The following is a 20,000-nucleotide window of genomic DNA, read 5'->3' on the forward strand; positions in this document are numbered from 1 at the left end:
AGTATGATGAGAAGATTAGATGGGAAGCAGCATATCTGGGGTGGGGTTAGTAGGAGAGTGATAGGCAATAACAGAGGTGAACAAGTGTAAGGGTGGAGAATAGTATTAGAGCGTTGATGTCCAAAAGATGGAAAGTTCTGGTTGATTGAAGAGCAGAACATAGTTTTAGTGTACAAAGTAAAGGATGAGGGGAGTCTTATGTTCGGATCCCAGACAAAGGTGAGGTGTTAGCGATGTGAAGTGGATGGTGCATATTTCACTTTATTAAATCGTCAAAAATACGGAAGTTGTTTGATTAAGAAGTTTGCATACCGAACAAATGGTTCAGTCCCAATGCGTTCAGACCCGATGTGTGGCATTTTGGGTAAATGTCTTCTGCTACAGACTGGGATATATTTTTCGATGGACACCTTTTAGCGATGGTCTCTATCCGGTCCTCATTTCTTGGTTTGTGATTGAAATGCACAAAAAGATATTGTAGAAAGAATTGTCAATGTTCCTTTTATGAAAGGAAAATATTCAAGATGTCTCCTCTCTCTCCCCTCTTGCCTCTCTCTCCCCTCTTGCCTCTCTCTCTCTCTCTCTCTCTCTCTCTCTCTCTCTCTCTCTCTCTCTCTCTCTCTCTCTCTCTCTCCCTACTCTTTCTCCTCTTTCCCTCACTGTTATTTTATGTTTCCTTTAAAAAACAGAATAGGGATGTAAATAAATAAAAAGTAACAAACAAAACTCCTTTATTTATATCCATGCGTAGTAAAAGCAGCGCAATTAAGTCAAGAAATCTAAAAACGACAAATGAATCATCACCATCATCATCATCATCATCATCATCATCATCATCATCATCATCATCATCATCATCATCATCATCATCGTCGTCGTCGTCGTCATTATCATCATCGTCGTCGTCGTCGTCATTATCATCATCATCATCATCATCCCTTTCATCATAGTTGTCAAGATCATTGTCCCCAAGTAGTGGGAAAGAAGGTGGAGAAAACTGGGGGAAAGTAAGAAGAGGAGGACGAATAAGAAAGAAATAGGATAAAGCTCGAAAGAAAGGAGAGAAAGAAAGAGGGGAGGAAGAAAGGAGAGGAAGAAAGAGGAGAGGATATACACAAAGTATAACAAATAAACTCCATTTCGTTTTCTTTAATATGATTTTTTCTTTATTATGATTTTTTTCTTTATTATGACTTTTTTCTTTATTATGACTTGTTTTCTTTATTATGATATAAAAGAAAAAGAATCAATTGTTGATTCGGTTTATTTAATCAATTTTTGTCCAAAAAAATTACATTTACTTCTGAACAAAGAATTCCAGCATTTTGAAAGTTTGTGCATCGATCTGTAACTGTTTCGATAATTCTCAATAGTTTATGTAATAGATCATAATGTCTTATATTCTGAGACTTGATATTAGTTTTATTGTCATTCTTATTGTCGCCATTTTACTGCCCTTTGACACCTTTGATGCCTGGCCATAGAAGAGAAATAGTCTCTCTTGAGGTTAACTTGCTCTCGGTATTCAACAGCAAAATGAAGGCAGCTCTGATCATGAAATTCTTTATTAAGTGTTCTAGAATACAGAAGGATTTAGATATCATGCAGAAAGATTTCAAGGCTGGAAATTACTAAAACTAAGCTTAATCTATATCTTTTTTGAAGCGTCTTTAATTTCTGTTTTAGATTTAGTTCATTGTTATTTATTTGGTTTTTTACATGGCTGACTTCGGTCGAGGTTACTAACTTACTGTAGACCTCATCTGAGGTCAATGATATAAAGTTAACCTTTGAAGGATTTGAACCTGGAATATAAAGTGCCATAAATTAATGCTGCAAAAAATATTGTGCAACATTTAAATCATGGGCGTTCACGCCGGTTTTCATATGCACTGTAGTTAAATAACGTAACCTCAACGACATTGTGCTTCATATAGCGAGGAATATAAACGGGCTTGAAACAAGATGTAAAAGAGTAATGCAAAGAAGCCAGAATTATGATGTAAAATTGGTGTGTCACATTTTATTTTTTGTTGCTTGTACCACCTGAAGCATTGTTTTGTTAAATGAAGAAGTAATGACATTAAAAATGGGATTTAAAAAATTTATTGAATTAAAATATGTTCCATTATATTCAATTACATCGTTGGAAACGCGTATTAAATTAAATATGCAAATTATAAAACGTTGTTCGTGTTTTGAGACTTGTTGGTTCGCTGATCCTTTAATAACAATTCCAAATGTTGTAAAATGTGATGATGCGTTGGGGAGATTCTTGATGACAACGGGGCACGCAATATAATTACGTAACCTGGCTCTGTTAATATCCGAAGTGTAATGTCAGAAGTATGTGGTTGAGTGTTATCGTCAGACAAAATTTGTCCAACTGTGTTAAGCGATGTTGGTGCTTTGACTTTAATTTTTCATGTTTACAGTCCATTTCATGGCACTGTGATGTTACACTAGTTGATTACTACTTTTGCAAAAATAAAGTATTAATAATTGAAACCCCTTCATGCAAAGTTCCATACATTCACTTTAACCATTTAAGATGCGTTTGCTTTTTAAAATGTTTAAAACTTTTCGGACGTCTGCATCTAAGCATTGCTCAGCTCGTTTTATATTATCAAACGATTTGCGTTGTGGTTCCCCATTATGGCTATTGCTTCTCCTCGCTGAAACAAAAATAAAAATATCCTTTTCTCTTCACAGGTAACAAAACGGTGCATAAAGTTTTCTTTATGTTGCCAATGAGCTACGTTACATTCCACTTTAGTTGCCACAATTTCTGATTTTCAGACAATTCTTGTGGAATCTAATTATCGAGCTTCATCATTTTACTGATGAGGAAAAAAATAGCAGGAAGAGTCTTAGAAGATATTACCAAGTCTACTGCAAGTTATTTGCCCGTCGTTTTAGAGTTTCTTGCTAGCAGTATTCTTCATCGCACTTCCTTTGTAACATATTTATTTTTTTCATGAAGAACGATATTAATGATTTCGTTTTTTCAGTGCAAAATTTCTGAAACTGCACCATTCATGGGTTAACACAACATTCTCCAAACGTCTAAATTATTGTTTTTATAGTTTCGGTTACATTTGTTCTAATTTAGAGAAAAAGCAACAAAAAATATACATTGCTCTCTGAAAGAGTTCCTTCGCGCCTTTGATCCTGCAATCCCTGTTCTAAACTCTGTGCTTTGTATTTTAAACGCAATGGGCCAGGGATTCTGAACACTGATGTCATTTTCCCACGCGACATGAAACAAAACAAATTTATTTATTATCAGAACGTGTAGGTGCAAATGTGGTTGTGTGGTTAAGAAGCAACCAAATGGTCTCAGGAATCCGTCGTGTTTGTGTGTTTGTGTTTGTCTCCCCGCTGCTTGACAACAAGTGTTGGCTTGTTTCCATCACTATGGAGGCGAGTGACAGAATTGTTAGCGTGTCGGACAAAATGCGTAGCAGCATTTCTTCCGATTCTTTGCGTTCTAAGTTCATGTTGATAAAATAAGGTACCAGTTAAGTACTGGAATCGTTATAATCGATTAACCTTCTCCTCATAACATTTTTTCGCCTTGTGTCAAACCTTTGAAAGCAATATTCCTGGCAGGATTTCTAAGAAGTCTTTAAATGATCTTGCAACAAGATTTCTTTCAAATTATTCTTTGCCGCCTAAAAAAGAAAGTAACAGTGTTATAATAGAAATGCAATGATCGAGATGAGGATGGAATGGAGAACGATGGAATCTCTTTGATCTCTTTCAAGGAAACTTGTTGAATGATTTAATCGTAGATATTCAGTGACTGAAAGAGGAATAGAGTCATCATAACTGGAGCTTTTTTGGATCATAAGTCTACTCGTCCAGGACTGACCTGAGACAAAACAAAAAGAAGGACCCTGGAGTATATGTGAATGAACTGTTAAAAGCAATTAACATATGTTGTTTTATTATAAAACGAAATGTGTAAGTAAAGGATCAATTGTCTATCTCCTGTTACTAGTGCTGTACTGGACCCTAATTAAAGCTATTTAACCCCTATGACCCCTAATTAGTTAATTATAAATATTACAGTATAACATGAAGCAACTCACCATTGTGAATAGTAGTATGAATGTAAAGAGCAGAAATATTTTGTTTTCTTTGATTATCAAGCAACATTCAACTTCAGTTATTAGTAAAACTTGGACGAAATAAGTTCTGCCACATTAGTTTCTTATTTATGTGTTCAATTAAGATGCAATGTTCGATGAAGGACCGAAAACTCAGTGAGTTATGGTACTCATCATTGTTACAAACGAGAACAGGTCAATCATTTGAAATTTCCTTTCTTTCCTACCCATGTCATTCCAGCACCCAGTTGTTCTAGAGGAACCTTAACTGCGTTGATTTAACTTGTCCCACAAATCCCATGAGAGCCACGGGCCTTCGCCGGACTTTGTGAGGTTCTTCTGGGAAGATTATGAACCTCTAAAGGGTGATGATTGCCCAACTGAAAATAAAATTTCCTCGAGAGATAGAGAGAAAGTGAGGGTGAAGTTCCGTGTCTTGGACCTTGTCTTGCCTGATGATTTTCAATACATACATACATACACGCACACACAGATTTTATACCGGTGTATTTTTACCTGGGTTCAGATAGCAAAGATTGTTTCTAGAATTGTTTTCGTGTATCATACAAGTGAGAGGTCGTCGTATCTGGATATTTGTGAATAGTTGAAGAGAATAGCGTAACAAAAATATTGATATTATAGGTTAAATAATAAATGTTTGTGATTTTTCTTTCTGGAAAATGTCATTCAAGTTCCAGACATTGTGAATTCTTCATTGAATAGATTCTTAATTATATCATTTACCTAGCAGACAGCACGAACTGATTTCGCTAATCAGATTGAATACAAATCTTCTTACAACTAGCCTCTCATTTTATCTTAGAAAGAATAGATTCTGTAAAAGACAAAAACAGACTTGCAGTTCTACCATTTTCCTTTACTGCATTAACATATCTCGGAATTAGAGCTCCATATTACTTTATATGAAGGAACCATGCTTTATTTATCTTGGTGGACACCTAGTGTGTGTGTGGGTATGAGTGGCGGGATGTTTGTATGTGTGTATGCGCGTGCGCGTACATAAATGTGTGTATATGCTTGTACACTCCCCATCGTCTTCCTGGGTTTCCTTGATTCGAGCCCTCACGCTCGCTTTCATTACTTTTCTTTCGCCTTTTTCTCACATGGGGTCTCAAGTGACTGTAAAGAGGCAGAAATAGATAGATAGATAGATAGATAGATAGACATGTATATATATATATATATATATATATATATATATATATATATATATATATATATATATATATATATATATATATATATATATATATACAATTGCAGCGTGGTCTAGTTGTTTAACGCACTCACCGGTTCGCTTTCCACTCATTTAGTTATTTACTTGTAAAATTTTCGTTGCGTTTCGCAACTTTTTCAATAGTCGTTGACTCTGTCCGTTATCAGAGCTGCGTTTTCTTTTGTTTGTTTGTTTGTTTGTGCCCAATGTGCGTCAGTGTGCATGTGTATACACATATGTATGCATGTAAGTGTGTACGTATGTATGTATGTATGTATGTATGTATGTGTATGGATGCATGGGTATGGATGCATCCTCACCGTTATTGAACGGTCCAGTTCTATGGAAAAACAAACCATTCAGCAGATATAGCCAATCCTATATGACTCGATTTCGACCCAACTACATTCAAATACGTCTCCCAGAAACTTTATATCCTTGTATCATTTGTATCGACCACCACGCTTCTAATTCTTTCTTAATTGCGACTTTATTTTCTGTTTTGGACTAAATCGTTTAAGAAAATCATCTTATGGTTGTGGAGGCCATCCGAGTGGCTTTTTCCGATCCCTTGAATAGCGCGCGAGAAAGAGAGGAAGGGAGAGGGAAATAGAGAGTAAAAGAGAGAGAGAGAGAGAGTGATAGTACGATAAAGAGCATGAGAGAGGGATAGATAGAGAGAGAAAATGAGGGTGGGCAGTCAGACAGATAGACAGTCGGACGGACGGACGGGCGGACGGACGGCGGACGGACGACGGATGGATTTTTGAATCAACCGTGAGAAACTCGGAGTAAGAATTTGTGGAGATTCAGTTCTTAATAAGCTACCTGACTACATTTTTTTGTTATTGTTACCTTTTTCTTTACACCTACGAATAGAGACATACATTTATACGAATCTGTGTTTGGGAAGTTTTTTTTGTTGTTGTTTCGTTTTGTTTTTTCGGAATTTTAAAATTGCTATTTTTAAAAGATAAATAAATTGATATTTTAGTTTACTGTCAAACATATTTGTTTTATCTTATTATCTTACTCAATAATGTGTTCTTGATAATTAAATCTTGTCTAATTTAATTGAGTATACAACTGATAAACAAACAAGACACTGATTTTAAAAATACAAAACCGCAGCTGAACAAATATGTTGTTCTATAAGCAAATGAAGAAATTTCTACCTGGTCGTTCTTCATGTTAGAAATAGCAGCCAAATCTCCCTCAGAACAGATGCTACTATTTTAAAAAGAAGAGCGCAGGAAGGACAAATTGGACGTTACACTCCTAATATCTGGGAAAAAACATGTTATGATCATAACAAGAAAGCCTCTAATTATAAATATGATTAATAGGAGATAACCCTGTGTTAAACAACAAAGCGTTGCCCTTTAAATAGACAAGTTAAAATGTATTAGATGTGGAATTGGCATCTAGTAAGTTAACTGAAAAGAATATTTTTGTCCTAAAACTCGACGGTATGATCATATCAGGAACGCCTTTATTTATTGACGCGGTCAATAAAGGCTAACCTAAAGCTTAACAACAACATATTGCCCTTAAAATGTATTTAGGTGCGGTTAAACAGCGACACGTTGCCCTTATAATTAAACAGTTTAGGATATATTTCATGTGTGGTTCAACAACGACTTGCTACTAAGTGACGGTTGAAGATGCAGTTCATAGATATCTGATAAGGTAATTAAAGTGAAACTTTTAGTCTAAATTCTGTATTATAAGGGTTTTCCGACACATAATATGCACTATTTTATAATGAGTTATATTGTGGACTTTTTTTTAATTCAGGAACTTGAGGGATAGAGACCTGTTCTCTAAATCTGATCCAGTATGCATTCTCTACACAAAGAATTTCAAAAGTGAAACGTTTTATGAGGTAAGTTACTTTGTCTCCTTCTCTTTACACACTTTCACAGAATCTCTCTCACACATCATACACCCAAACACGCAAAGACATCTTCCTTGTTCAGTTGTAAACTCATCTGAACAGAGTTCGTTTAATTAAAGTGTATGCGGTTGAGTACTCCACAGACACGTCTTTAATACTCATGCGAAATCAGTGTGACATTGTTCGACATAGCTGTATCTTTTGAATTATAGCTACAATTCATCCGAAGGGCTTCCATACAGTTTCCATCTACTGAATTTTACTCGCAAGTGTCAGTACTTTTACTCGCAAGTGTCAGCGCAAGGAAGAGTGTACAGAGTGTGGCCACATTCGAGGACAACGCCGGCAAGATCTTCTTATGTATTCTCCGACGACATCTGCCTGATGTTACCAACCTGGTCCTGCCTGAGTCTCAAAGTTGATTTCGACCAGTTCTGACATGATATTTGTAGCCCGTCTTCTTGAAAAGTGTGGTGAACAGTAGAGACATACATTTCGCCTTCATCAATCCAAGACAGACGTTTGACACGGTCAACCGTCCTATGTTGTGGCTCCTGTTTCAGTATTTTGGTTGTCCACTAACATTTCTCTCGATAGCCCAGAAGTTTCATGATGGTATGCTTGCGAGAGTAATACTTGGCGGTGAAGCGTCGGAACCCTTTGATGTCCAGGTAGGGATAGAGCAAGAATGCATCCTAACCCCTGTACATTTTAACGTTTACCTAATGGCTGTAACCCTTCTTTCTAGGAGACAGTTAATCAAAAAACACAGAATTTGTATCACGTAACTCTATGATGACAGCGTCTTTAACACTTGCTGCCAGAAAGTCACATCAGAAATCCTCTCAACCATGGAGAATGAGATTCAATATGCTGACGATTCACCTGTGCCATCTTATACCGCTGCCTCTTTTCAAAGCATGTCAAACTCAGTGAAGAGTTCTTAATCTCGGTTTGGTCTTAAAGTAAAATATCAAAAAACTGAAGTTCTCCAATTACCCTTCCCCTACTTACCTCCCCCCATCTCGTCCCTTTTGATGATGCTCCTCTACGGCGGGAGGACTCATTTCACAATCTCTAACACTGGACTCCTTGACGAGGCGATACTTCGTCGGATCAACTTGGCCTCTGCATCTTTCATGAGACTCAGCGAACGAGTCTTTCAGAACAAGAACCTTAGAGCAGGCACAAAAATATCCGTTTATCGAGATGCCCCTGTATCCACCCTTCTGTATAACTCTGAGTGCTGGACCCTTTATCAGTGCCAGATCAGACAACTGGAAGCCTTCCATATCCGTTCGCTCCAATATATCCCGGGTCATCACATCGAAGGACAAGGTGCCTCGTACCGAAACACACTCGAGGGCCGGGATCTACAGCATTGAGGCTTGCACTCTTCGTCGTCTTTTCCACTGGGTTGGCCATGATTCGTATGTCAGCTAACCAGTTCCCAAAGGATGATTCGCTTCAGCAAGATCGAGACAGGAAGTAGGCCTCGTTCATGCGGTGTTCTTCCCGATCGGTTGGAGCTCCTGGCTGTTAATCGGAAGGTATAGATGTCTGTGTGAGATGCTGGAGTAAAGATATTTTAAACTGAATGAAGGAGACTGCATGAAGTCGGGTTGCTTTGACAGAGGAAACTTCGTGGTATCTCAAAGACCCCTTAAACTTGTGAATCGCATGTGTTATGACCACACATCGTCTAAATGGATTTGTTATCCGATAACGACAAATAATGCTCAATATATAATCATTTCTTTTACGGGTTTGAGATTCCACTGAACAATCATAAAAGATTCCTCCATTGATAAGGCACCAACCTATTACTGGTAACTTGTCTATGAAATCTCTTTCTTTCAGAAGTCAACAAAACATTTGTCAATTAAATATTTCTATCACAACTTACAGAGTTGTCATAACAGCTTCTGGTCTTTACTTGTGTTTCATTTATTGACGTAGCCATTAACAGTTAAGTGTCTTTTCTACTGACACGGTGGAATACAGCTTAGAGAATTTTAATGCTAGACTGCTCAATTGCTTGATGGTAGACAATATTAACTTGGTCATTCATGGCTTCAGATAATTATTGTGGCACCAATAATTATAATTGTGATTGCTTTACTGTTTTTCCTTTGTAGAACTTTTCATGTTATGAATGTCAATGATTTCTCTTGGAGAAGCTACAAAAATATACAAATCTCGCATGCACTGAAAATTATTCAAACTGTTATATTCTCCAAGACTAGCTGTCAACATAATTAGTATTTCGAATTGACACCTAAACACTTCGAAATTTTACCATAAAGCCGTCATGACAGAATTACCCTAATTTTTGCGAACGTTTAACGAAATTTAATTGCTATATTGTAAAAGTATTAAATCGATATTCATCAAATTCTTTCTACAGCGTGAAATAATATTCAACAAACATGTTATTAGATCGATATAATTAAATTCCTATTTCCAAGATCTTCCCTACCTTTGCTTTATTCTTTGTCCTTCACTAGAGTCACAGAAATAGAAAATAATTTTATAAACTACGTCTGTATTATTTTTAATGTAATGATATTTAGTCTTCCAAACATGGTTATGTGTTCAAACTTAAAACACCTGGCTTTGATAGCATATTTGTCTTTCGTAGCCACAAAATCACATAATCTTTATGCTGTATTCTTTGTCAAACATATGCGTCTATTTGTTTTTGTGTTTTGAAATTCTATATACTGTTGTCATGGAAATAGGAAATAATTTTATACAATACGTCTGCTCTATATTTAATACAGCAGTGTTAAAACGTTCATCTATAGCCACGATGACTACAGTGTTAAATGCTGAAACACCTGGTCTTGTTGATATATTATTATCCACAGATGCAAAATCCTATCGCCTTTATATGAATTAGAACGTCAATATATCTGAGACCAATATTATTGTGATTCCACATCCGTTGATTTGCATCAAGCTCAATGAATTCACTATGTATCCCTTTCATTATAGGATTTATGCGTTATTATTCCATCGAATTTCGATTACAAATCATATATAAATGAGTTTACGAATATTTTTGCTTGTGGGGGGGGGCGTTTCCATGTTTGCCATCAAGTCTGCTTCACCAATATCGTTATTTCCTCACACTCGCACTCACTATTACCTTCTCACAAACACGCTTTCACACCCATCTAACGAATACACACACACACACACACACACACACACACACATGAACCATCCTACACCCTATATATATGTGCGTGCATTATGTTTTGTATATAAGTGTGTGTGTGTGTGTGTGTGTGTGTGTGTGTGTGTGTGTGTGTGTGTGTGTGTGTGTGTGTGTGTGTGTGTCAAAAGAGAAATATTCGTAAACAGATTCAGCCCGCGAATATGATAAGGTGCAATAAAAACTTCTAAAATACGCCATATTTATCGAATTCACGTACAGAGAACACATGACAAATTCATCCGTTCGAATGCTAAAACTCGTAATATTTCATGTGTAAAATACACCAAAAGTTATTGCTGATGTTGTTCATTTAGTTTTGACGAATAGCTAAGTTAATGTTTATTTTTCAGGATGCAATAAATCAGTTATGTGAGAAATATGTTTCTTTTAGCTAGTAATTGTTTGGTAGTTCCTCGTTAAGAATAGATATACGAGGTTGCAGGACTTTACCAATGCTGGTAGTTTAATCCCAAATGCGAAAGACAAAAAGAGACACAGGTCACACATTCTGTAGTGATTAATGTAAGGACAGACTTGTTCTGTAATGAAACAATTGATTTTAAAATTATTAATATTATCCTCCTTTAAATTCTCAATTTATTTGGATGGAGACCTGAGTCTAAATTATTTAGTTCTTTCAACTCACAAGCCTCGTCCAACGATCCTGTGGCAACATCAAACAATTTCTGTGTTACTTTTAGACTGAAAACAATTATTATAAAATAATGTTTAGCGATCATGACATTAATGTCAGAAACATTAATTAGAATGAAATTTTTTCCGAATTCTAAAGCACGTTCAAGAAGGAATTTAGTTAAATACGGTAAGAATTCTACTATATCACACACTGCATAAATTTAACAAGGCACTTATAATACAAGACAATTAATCAAGAATTTTAACATCACAAGTTAGAATCATCTTTATGAAGTCTGAGTCACAATACAGAATAGATATGAATAAATAAGTCTATAGAAATCAGTTACAATATCACAAGACACAATAAAGAGTTTAGCTATTGGTTATACTGCTCTTTGAATTCCTTGTCCGTGAATCCCTAATAAATACTCAAAGTTACTATTGCCCTTTAACCCTGGGACAGCACATATATAAGCAAATTCGTTCAAGCTCTGGCCCTTCCGTCTATTCTTTCTTTTCTTAGTCACTATATGCTGAAGACTATTTTTATTTGTATGATGAGAGGATGTAATATGAGTGACATTTAGTTGTTACTTGTATAAGGTCGAGAGACATTATAAATTAATTTCTGAAATATAAATTAATTTCTGATTGAGGCGGAAGGCGTGAAATTTGGGAGCGGTGGTTTATTGATTACATCAACCCCAGTATGTCTTTCTTGCATTATTCTATCGATCCCGAAAGAAAGAAAGGTGACGTTGACCACGGTGGAGTTTGAACACAGAAGGTAAAGAGCAGAACCAAAATACATAAGGAGTCTTTAGGACGCTCTAACGGTTCTGCCAGCTCGCGTTCTAACACACTGTTGTAAATAAGTGAGAGAAGGTAAAACACAGCCTATGATTATCGCATCTTTTCCGGTGAGATTCGTGCTTCTATTACCCAGGCCGAATGGCTCCAAGTTGGAATTTATAACAATGTAAGCGAGGAAGAAACCAACATTTACAATAGAGTGGGTTCCACTAGAGGCTTCCAGGCTCAAGTGACTGTATCTACAAGGTAAAGCAAAAATATTCTTAATAGAGGCACGGTTTCCAAGTCTTTTGAAAAGGGTGTAGTTAAGTTAGTTAATTCTATAGTTTATCGACCTAGAAAGTATGCAATATAAAGTTTACCTCGTTGGATTTGAACCCATAATGTAAACAAATATAGAAAAATAAACAAATCATAAATGCACTCACTACCTCCTCTTTTAACATTAAAGGGATGTTTTATGGCATGATTGGCAAAGTGGGGACAAAATACAGGCTTTTCCCCACTCTATGAGTTGTGCCACACAACATCCTTTTAATGGGGAGCAAGTTAAGAATGGAATATGTTTTAAATGTTAAACATTTGAAAACGTTTAATAACAAGATTAACAGAGACACTTAAATACATAGAGATGTTTTAAGAGAGAGAGTTTGACGGAAAGAAAAAGGAGCCATTTGAAAACATACGTTTGCACACTTTGGTTACCTTCTCATTAGCGACTAAAAAAATATCAAAATTAACGATGAGAAATGAAAACAACAATTCTTCAAAGGTTAACAAAGAAAAAATGCAAAGAAAACCAGACATTTTCTTGAAATTTAAGGATGCGCTGTAAACATTTTCACAAAATATCGAAGAAGTAATTGAAGTTATATTCACAGGAAGAAAACATTGATCTCGGAGAAACTGTTTTGAGTTGTTTTGAATAGATGCAGTAGTGGCTGTGTGGTAAGTAGCTTCCTTACCAATCACATGGTTCCGAGTTCAGTCCCACTGAGTGGCACTTTGTTTTCTACTATGGCCTCGAGCCGACCTAAGACTTGTCAGTGGATTTAGTAAACGGAAATTGGAAGAAGCCCGTCGTATGTACAAGGGTTGGACAAAATGATAGAAACCCCCTAAAATTTCAAACAAATTAATAATAATAATAATAATAATAATAATAATAATAATAATAATAATGCCAACAGATAGAGATACAAAAGACCGGTGGCTAGGGATGAGGAGGAGTGACCTGAAGATAGAGACAAAAACACTAATATGCGCAGCTCAGGAACCAGCGTTAAGGACCAATTATATGAAGTGCAGAACAGACAACAAAACTGACAGCGACAAATGCAGAATGTGTGGTGAGAGGAGTGAAAGGGTGTAGCACATCGCTAGCGAAAGCCCGAAATTGGCACAACGCGAATATGAAAGACGACATGACAATGTGGCAAGAATGCTCCACTGCGAGCTCTGTGGAAATCAAGGCCGAAAAACAGTAAAAACGTGGTTTAAGCAAACCCCAGAATGAGTCACCGAGGATGAAAATTACAAAACCCTGTGGGATGCAATGATCCGGTGCGATCACATGACCAAACATCGGAAACCGGACATTGTTGTGGTGAATAAAAAAGAAAGAACATGCATGATAATCGACATAGCATGTCCCGGTGTCAACAGGATCAATATGGAAGAACATGAAAGAATAAACAACCATGACGATTTTAAATGGGGAATACGAAGGTTGTGGTCAATGAGGAGAGTAGACACGATGCCAGAAGCGGTATTTGGTGCACTTGGAAGTACCAACACTCAACTACCAACATGGCTGAAAAAGATTGGTGCAAGGGTGAAGGTAGAACACCCACAAAAATCGGAATTGCTTGGAACTGAAAGAATTCTTCGCAGGGTTCTTGAAGCATGAGCAGTAAAGAAGTGTCTCCTTAGTCTGCAGGCTGTGGACAGATGACACTTTCCATCATATCCAGCCAAATAAGCTGTGTGTTTTTTCATATAATAATAATAATAATAAAAATAATAATAATATATGTCCTGATGCAGTACCAGGCAGTGGCTCTCATGGCTTCCGATCTTAACTGATTGGAAGTGTTGTCATGTACATTGTTTTGTCTTGGTATAAAAGATGGGCTACAGCAAATATTCTGCTCAATACCACAAATTTGCTTGTCAGTTGTTTGACCTTAACCACTTCAGCATGTCCCTTGGTCGCTGACGATATGTGCATCTCTGATCACGAGCAGAAGTAGTGGGGGAGTATTATAGCCATGTGTTGAGAGGAATTCTCTGGACTTTGGATAATGGGTGTTTCATTCAACATCCTTAAGCAACCGTTATTCAGGGACCTTTTGTGCGGGATGGGCTACTCAACCTGAAGAAAGTTCTCACTGGGCCCTACCTGCAAGGTCATACGCTATTAATCTTGATATGAGATCACCATGTCGGGTATATATGGTTGTGATGCATGTGCCTTGTGTACACTTATCAGACGGGTAGCCATGATGGGTATAATGGGCTTCGTATATTTTACTCCAGTGTCACTTTGATGGCATGCACTGCGCCCTCACTCAATAATAATAATAATATGGTTCAACCAATTTCACATGATAACTATGGCACCCTTCTATTTTTTTTTCTGTATAACTTCTGGTGGAGTTACCTCAGTCCTATATGATCTTAACAAAAAAAAATGAAGTAGACTGACATGTAAATTTTGAACCTGTGGAAGGCTCGCTAGATGCCGAAATATCGTTCAGTCAATTTCACATGATAACTATGGCACTCTTCTATTTTTCATTTCTATTTTAATAATAATAATAATACTAATAATAATGAAGATGAAGATGAAGAAGTGGAATATGAAGAGGAAGGAGAGGAGGAAGTGGTAGAAGAGGAGGAAGAGGTAGAGAAAGGAGAGGCGGAGGGAGAAGCAGAGGTGGAAGAGGCAGAGGTGGAAGAGGCAGAGGTGGAACAGGCCGAAGTGGAAGACAATTACCAGAATTTCTCACAATGATGCTTTGGTGAATAGAAGATAATATAATCTCAGCGAAATAATATTATTTTAAAGCAATGAAAACTCATTGATTTTAATTTGGATATTTATGATGTTGTTTAAACCCAGAGCAGATCGTTGTCTGTCTATTTGCCTCTCTTCCTGTTTATCTCCTCTTGCAATAAATAATACATTCACACGTACATTTGTTTTGTTATTCCGCTTGTCACGCAATGTGTTCAAATGTAACCTTACGCTTTCGAACGGAAGTAACCTCGTTCGAACCACTGACTTTTAATTCTTATCGCTTGTTGTCAAACAGACGAAGACAGCCTAGCAGCAAGATGGGGAAAAGACATTTAATAAAGAACATTGTGAGAGACAGGCCTCTGCAGAGCAAACGGGGTTTTAACATGTGGGTTTCCATTGTACAAACAGTAGATTTACATTAACAAATAGAAGAGTGTGTAATTATTGTTAATCTTGCTGTAAGAAATTCTAGAAATTTCCACTCGGTTTAATTTTTCATCTAGTTCTTAGAAGTTAGGAATTCAGCCAAACAATAGATTGTTTCTAAATCAATGATTATATGGTCGAGGAGTGTCTTAAATCTTATTAGGACTGAATCAACCTCATAACAATGTATGTGTAACAATTTTGTTATGGATTCCTTGTAGCAAATGTCACAACTAAGACCAAAATGACGAGATCTTGAATTATCGTTTTTATTCTTTCATACAACACGGAAGAAGCATTGATGAGTCTTACTACATTCATGTCACTGACAACAATATCATTCAGAGTATTTCCCTTTAAATTATTAGATCTAAGAAATTAATATTGTTCAAGAAAGAAAATAGTTTAGTTAAAAGGGTAAAGCATGTTGTTCACTTAGAAAAAATCGTTATCACAACAGCAAATAAGACATTTTATGAAATAGAGTTAACAGAATTGTACTACTGAAGTATTAAACTGAAAGTATACTTCTGGTAAGCGAATAAATACAAGTCGAATTTAGTAACAGTTCGTTGCCGTTGGTTCGGAAACCATGCATAGAAAGCTGCTGTTTTTAGTTGTTTCGGAGAAAAGCCTCTATGACAAAACCTAGCATATGTTGATCTCACTAACTACTGTCTTCTGTGCTGCTGCTGTTGTTATTTCTGACCTCTGGTCTCTTGCTTGTCGTTTGACTTATATCAATTTTCCGAGTGGTTATGCAATAGAAATGTGTTCGGTTTGATTACTCGATTTTCACTGCTAAGTCAGAGACAACAGGCTCAGAAAGGTGCAGGTGACAAATACACTCCTTTGTTGTAATACTTGAAAGAACTCAGAAGATATGACACTGATTTTATTGGTAACATAGTCTTGGTTTCAACAACGCCTCAAAATTTACATTATATGGTATATTGCTAAAAGCAACGCAGTATTTAAAGCAAAAGACACGACTATATATAATGAATTGGAAAGGTTTCGGGGTTGAGTTGGAGTACAAGAAAGGCAAGAAATAGAGATAAGTGGCAGTTACAGAAGAGTTACTGCGGTTAACGTATTCTAGGCTTCTTTATTCTTCTTTTTCATATAGCCATTTTCCTCTCAAAGCAAATGGCCAATGATAGAATGTTCAATGCATGGTATAATATGGTTTTGTTAACAAAACAAAAGCTAGGCGTTCCCGTTTAACATCTTGACATTATAAAACAGCAGATTCCCGTACAGACATTGCAAACCGACGACAACGAACAGTGACAGAATTCTGCGTACATTTATCGAGTCACCACAAACCCACATTTAACTAAATGCCTCAGAACTACAATATTGTCAATTCCATGTTATAAGATGCTTTATTTACGATTTGACTAACGAATTTTTTCTAAGTGAACTATCTTTTATATTTGAACTAAACTATTTTTTTTACATTGAACTAAACAGATTACCTTAATCTCATAACTTAAATTGGATGTTGACTTGAAGTTTACGAACCTTCTGAACAACTTTGCGATTGACCGCATCACTTCGATACTTCAATATGTCTTAGTATTACTTTCTTCGTGTAGTTCTTTATAGAATAAAATCTATATGTCAATATCTCTTCATTTTGGACTCAGTCATCACATTTGCCTAAAGGAAACCCGTAAAGAAAGTGTTACATTTGCTATGAGATTCAGAAAGGCCTAATATGATTTAAGACATTCACAGACCATATTATCATTGGTTTAGAAGCAATTTATTGTTCGGCTGAATTACCAACTTCCAAGAGCCAAATCAAAAATTAATCCTTGAGGAAATGTTTATCCTACAGTAAGATTAATGATTATTTCACACTCTTCTATTTCTTAATCTAAATCTATTGTTTCTATTATAAAAGCCCACTTGCTAAAGCTTCTATTAGCTCCATTGTCGAAATGTCTTTCCTAATGTTCCATGTTCAATTTTATTCCTTTTCTGATGCAAACTCGCTAATATATATTTCATCAGCACCCATAACGACTTCAATTTATCTTAGCTGTTGTGTATTCCGTCAGGAATGTTTAAGTAAGAACGTTTGGAATAGATTAAATCCACTAAACACACAGTTTAGCACATTTTACTCCTCTCTCTCTTTCCTTCTCTCTCACACCTCTCTCTCTCTCTCTCTCTCTCTCTCTCTCTCTCTCTCTCTCTATTTCTATTTCTATCTATCTCACTATTTATCAATCTATCTCTGTTTATATATCTATTTATCTATCTCTTTCTAATTTAACTCTCTCAAACTCAATCCAATATATCATATATGTGTGTGTGTGTGTGTGTGTGTGTGTGTGTGTGTGTGTGTGTGTGTGTGTGTGTGTGTGTGTGTGTGTGTGTACGGGGGGTGTGTATGAGAAGACTTCAGTAGACTTCACCCTCTTAGAAGCTTTTAAAGACTTTCTCAAGTTTGACTCACCACCCGTGGTTGACGAGTGAATAGTGAATTTGATATTATATTTAAAACCAATGGCATGTTGTATGTATAAATGTCGCCAAACAAACAATTAAACAAATATTGGTTTCATTATTAAAAGCGTCGCACAGTGTATTGTACGATACAAATAAGATGAAATTTTTTTCTAACGCAGAGTTGCCGTTAGAACAGCAGAAATACTGGGAAAATTACCCTTGTATTTTATGAATTAACTGTGTGCGCGAGCATGTTTGAGTATTTATATGTGTTGGGGTAGCAACTTGTTCATTTGTTTGTCTCCATATATATGCAGACAATGACATCTGAGAACCCTATGGCGTGTCATGAATATCTTCAACGTGCATATAGAAACACTTGGGGAAAATCTGTGCAACATAACCTAACCTATATGTATGTGTATACACACGTACACACTCACTCACATATAGATATTTATATATATATATATATATATATACATGTATTTATACGTATATATAAACACATACATATATGCATCCACAGAGGTATGTCTCGATATATACAAATATTTGTATGTGTGTGTGTGTGTGTGTGTGTGTGTGTGTTTAGATAGATAGATATCTAACATATCTTTAAAGTTCAGTGAATCGCCTCCTACCTTCCTGGTATGCAGGCCTCCCAAATTTTATATATATATTAACACTTATATACATGAACATATGCAAACGTGTCTGCACACGCATGCGCACGCAAAGTCACGCATGTATACACAATGACTGCACGCTATATTCATTTTCAACAACAAGTATTTCCAGTGCAAATCACTCTGATCGGATCACTTTGATGTAATAATGAGGTGTATTTATAGAAGCCAATACAATATGTCAATGTTTTCTCTAATATATTCTGCTGATAATTATGTCATTGAACTCAGAAACCAAATTGCAGTTATTGAAATTGCATTACAAAAATGATGGGAGAGAGAGAGAGAACAGCACGGCAGCTGAAAAATCTATTTAAAAAACTTCAAGCTGATCCATTTAGTGTACAAACAATAAACATGCTGCGGGTTGGACATAAAATCAAATTATAATACAACGTGAGTTTGCTTTGTATAAAGACGTGGGTGATTGTTCTGAATGTTTGTCTATAGAATTTATTTACTTAATTCTATACTAAAAGTTTGCTTTAATGTGTTTGTAATTTTAAGTCTAAGTTTGAATGTTTTTTTTTTGTTTTTCTTTTTTTGTCCAATTTAAATATAAGGCACATTATGGCAAACCATATATACATATCAACCACACAGCTGAGACATATGTGTGTGTGTATGTTCACTTCTGTTTTTAGTTATTTCAGTTCTTTCTCTGAAGAAGGAACTGGTTTCTAACAAATATGCAAAGCTCCATCGTTGGAATGTACATAACAAAAACATCACATTTTAAACTTGAGAAACATCTTGCTTATTTTTACTGTTCCACTTACAGATTGTATTTGTAATGAGCAATTTAATTGGTTGATTTTTTCTTTTCTTTTTTTTTTTGAAAACTGCAGCTTATCCATGTTATCATTGAGGCATTTACTAACAAACCCTAAATCAAACATTTCTAAGGCCCATTGAAATACCATAGGAAATAAACAAATAAGGCTGAACATTGACACGTACATTCGCACAAACATACACACAGTTTAAGTAGAAAGATAAATTTCACAGGCAGTTATTCAAATAACCGTATAGCCATGCATGTGTGTGTGTACGTATGCGTGGGTGTATTTGCATGCATGTTTGTGTGTTTGCGCGTGTGTGTGTGCCTGCGTTAGCGTGTGTGTGTGCCTGCGTTAGCGTGTGTGTTTGCGCGTGTGTGTGAGTGAGTGAGTGAGTGTGTGTGCGTACGTACGTATGTTCGCGTGCGTGTGTGTGTGTGTGTGTGTGTGTGTGTGTGTGTCCCTACACATATACAACAAATCTTTTTTTAGTTTCTCACAAGGCTTTGGGCGGCTCGGGACTATAGTAGGCGATGCTGGCCCGATTGAACTTGGGATCGAACCTGGAACCTTATGGGTGGGTAGCAAACGTCTTACAACACACCGACGCATGCACCTATATGTTTACTTCATATTCCCTTATTCTTTCATCCTCCACTCCATCCCAAAAATGACTGGCTTTGTACCTAAATTAGAA

General features: G+C 36.2%; 1 protein-coding gene across 3 annotated transcripts in view; it reads left to right on the forward strand.

Moving 5' to 3' along the window:
* Positions 1 to 20,000, forward strand: part of LOC106878522 (copine-8) — a 149,936-nt gene that overhangs the window by 48,429 nt on the left and 81,507 nt on the right. For all 3 annotated transcript variants that reach the window (XR_016243741.1, XM_014927751.3, XM_014927750.3), the window contains exon 2: positions 7,147 to 7,234. Coding sequence is in view for 2 of the 3 variants with exons in the window: in XM_014927751.3 (XP_014783237.1) it covers positions 7,147 to 7,234 (88 nt within the window). In the remaining variant the exon portion in view is untranslated. The remainder of the gene's footprint in view (positions 1 to 7,146; positions 7,235 to 20,000) is intronic.

Source organism: Octopus bimaculoides, chromosome 11 (assembly GCF_046866305.1).
Source record: "Octopus bimaculoides isolate indiv1 chromosome 11, ASM4686630v1, whole genome shotgun sequence".
Taxonomy (NCBI): Eukaryota; Metazoa; Mollusca; class Cephalopoda; order Octopoda; family Octopodidae; genus Octopus; species Octopus bimaculoides.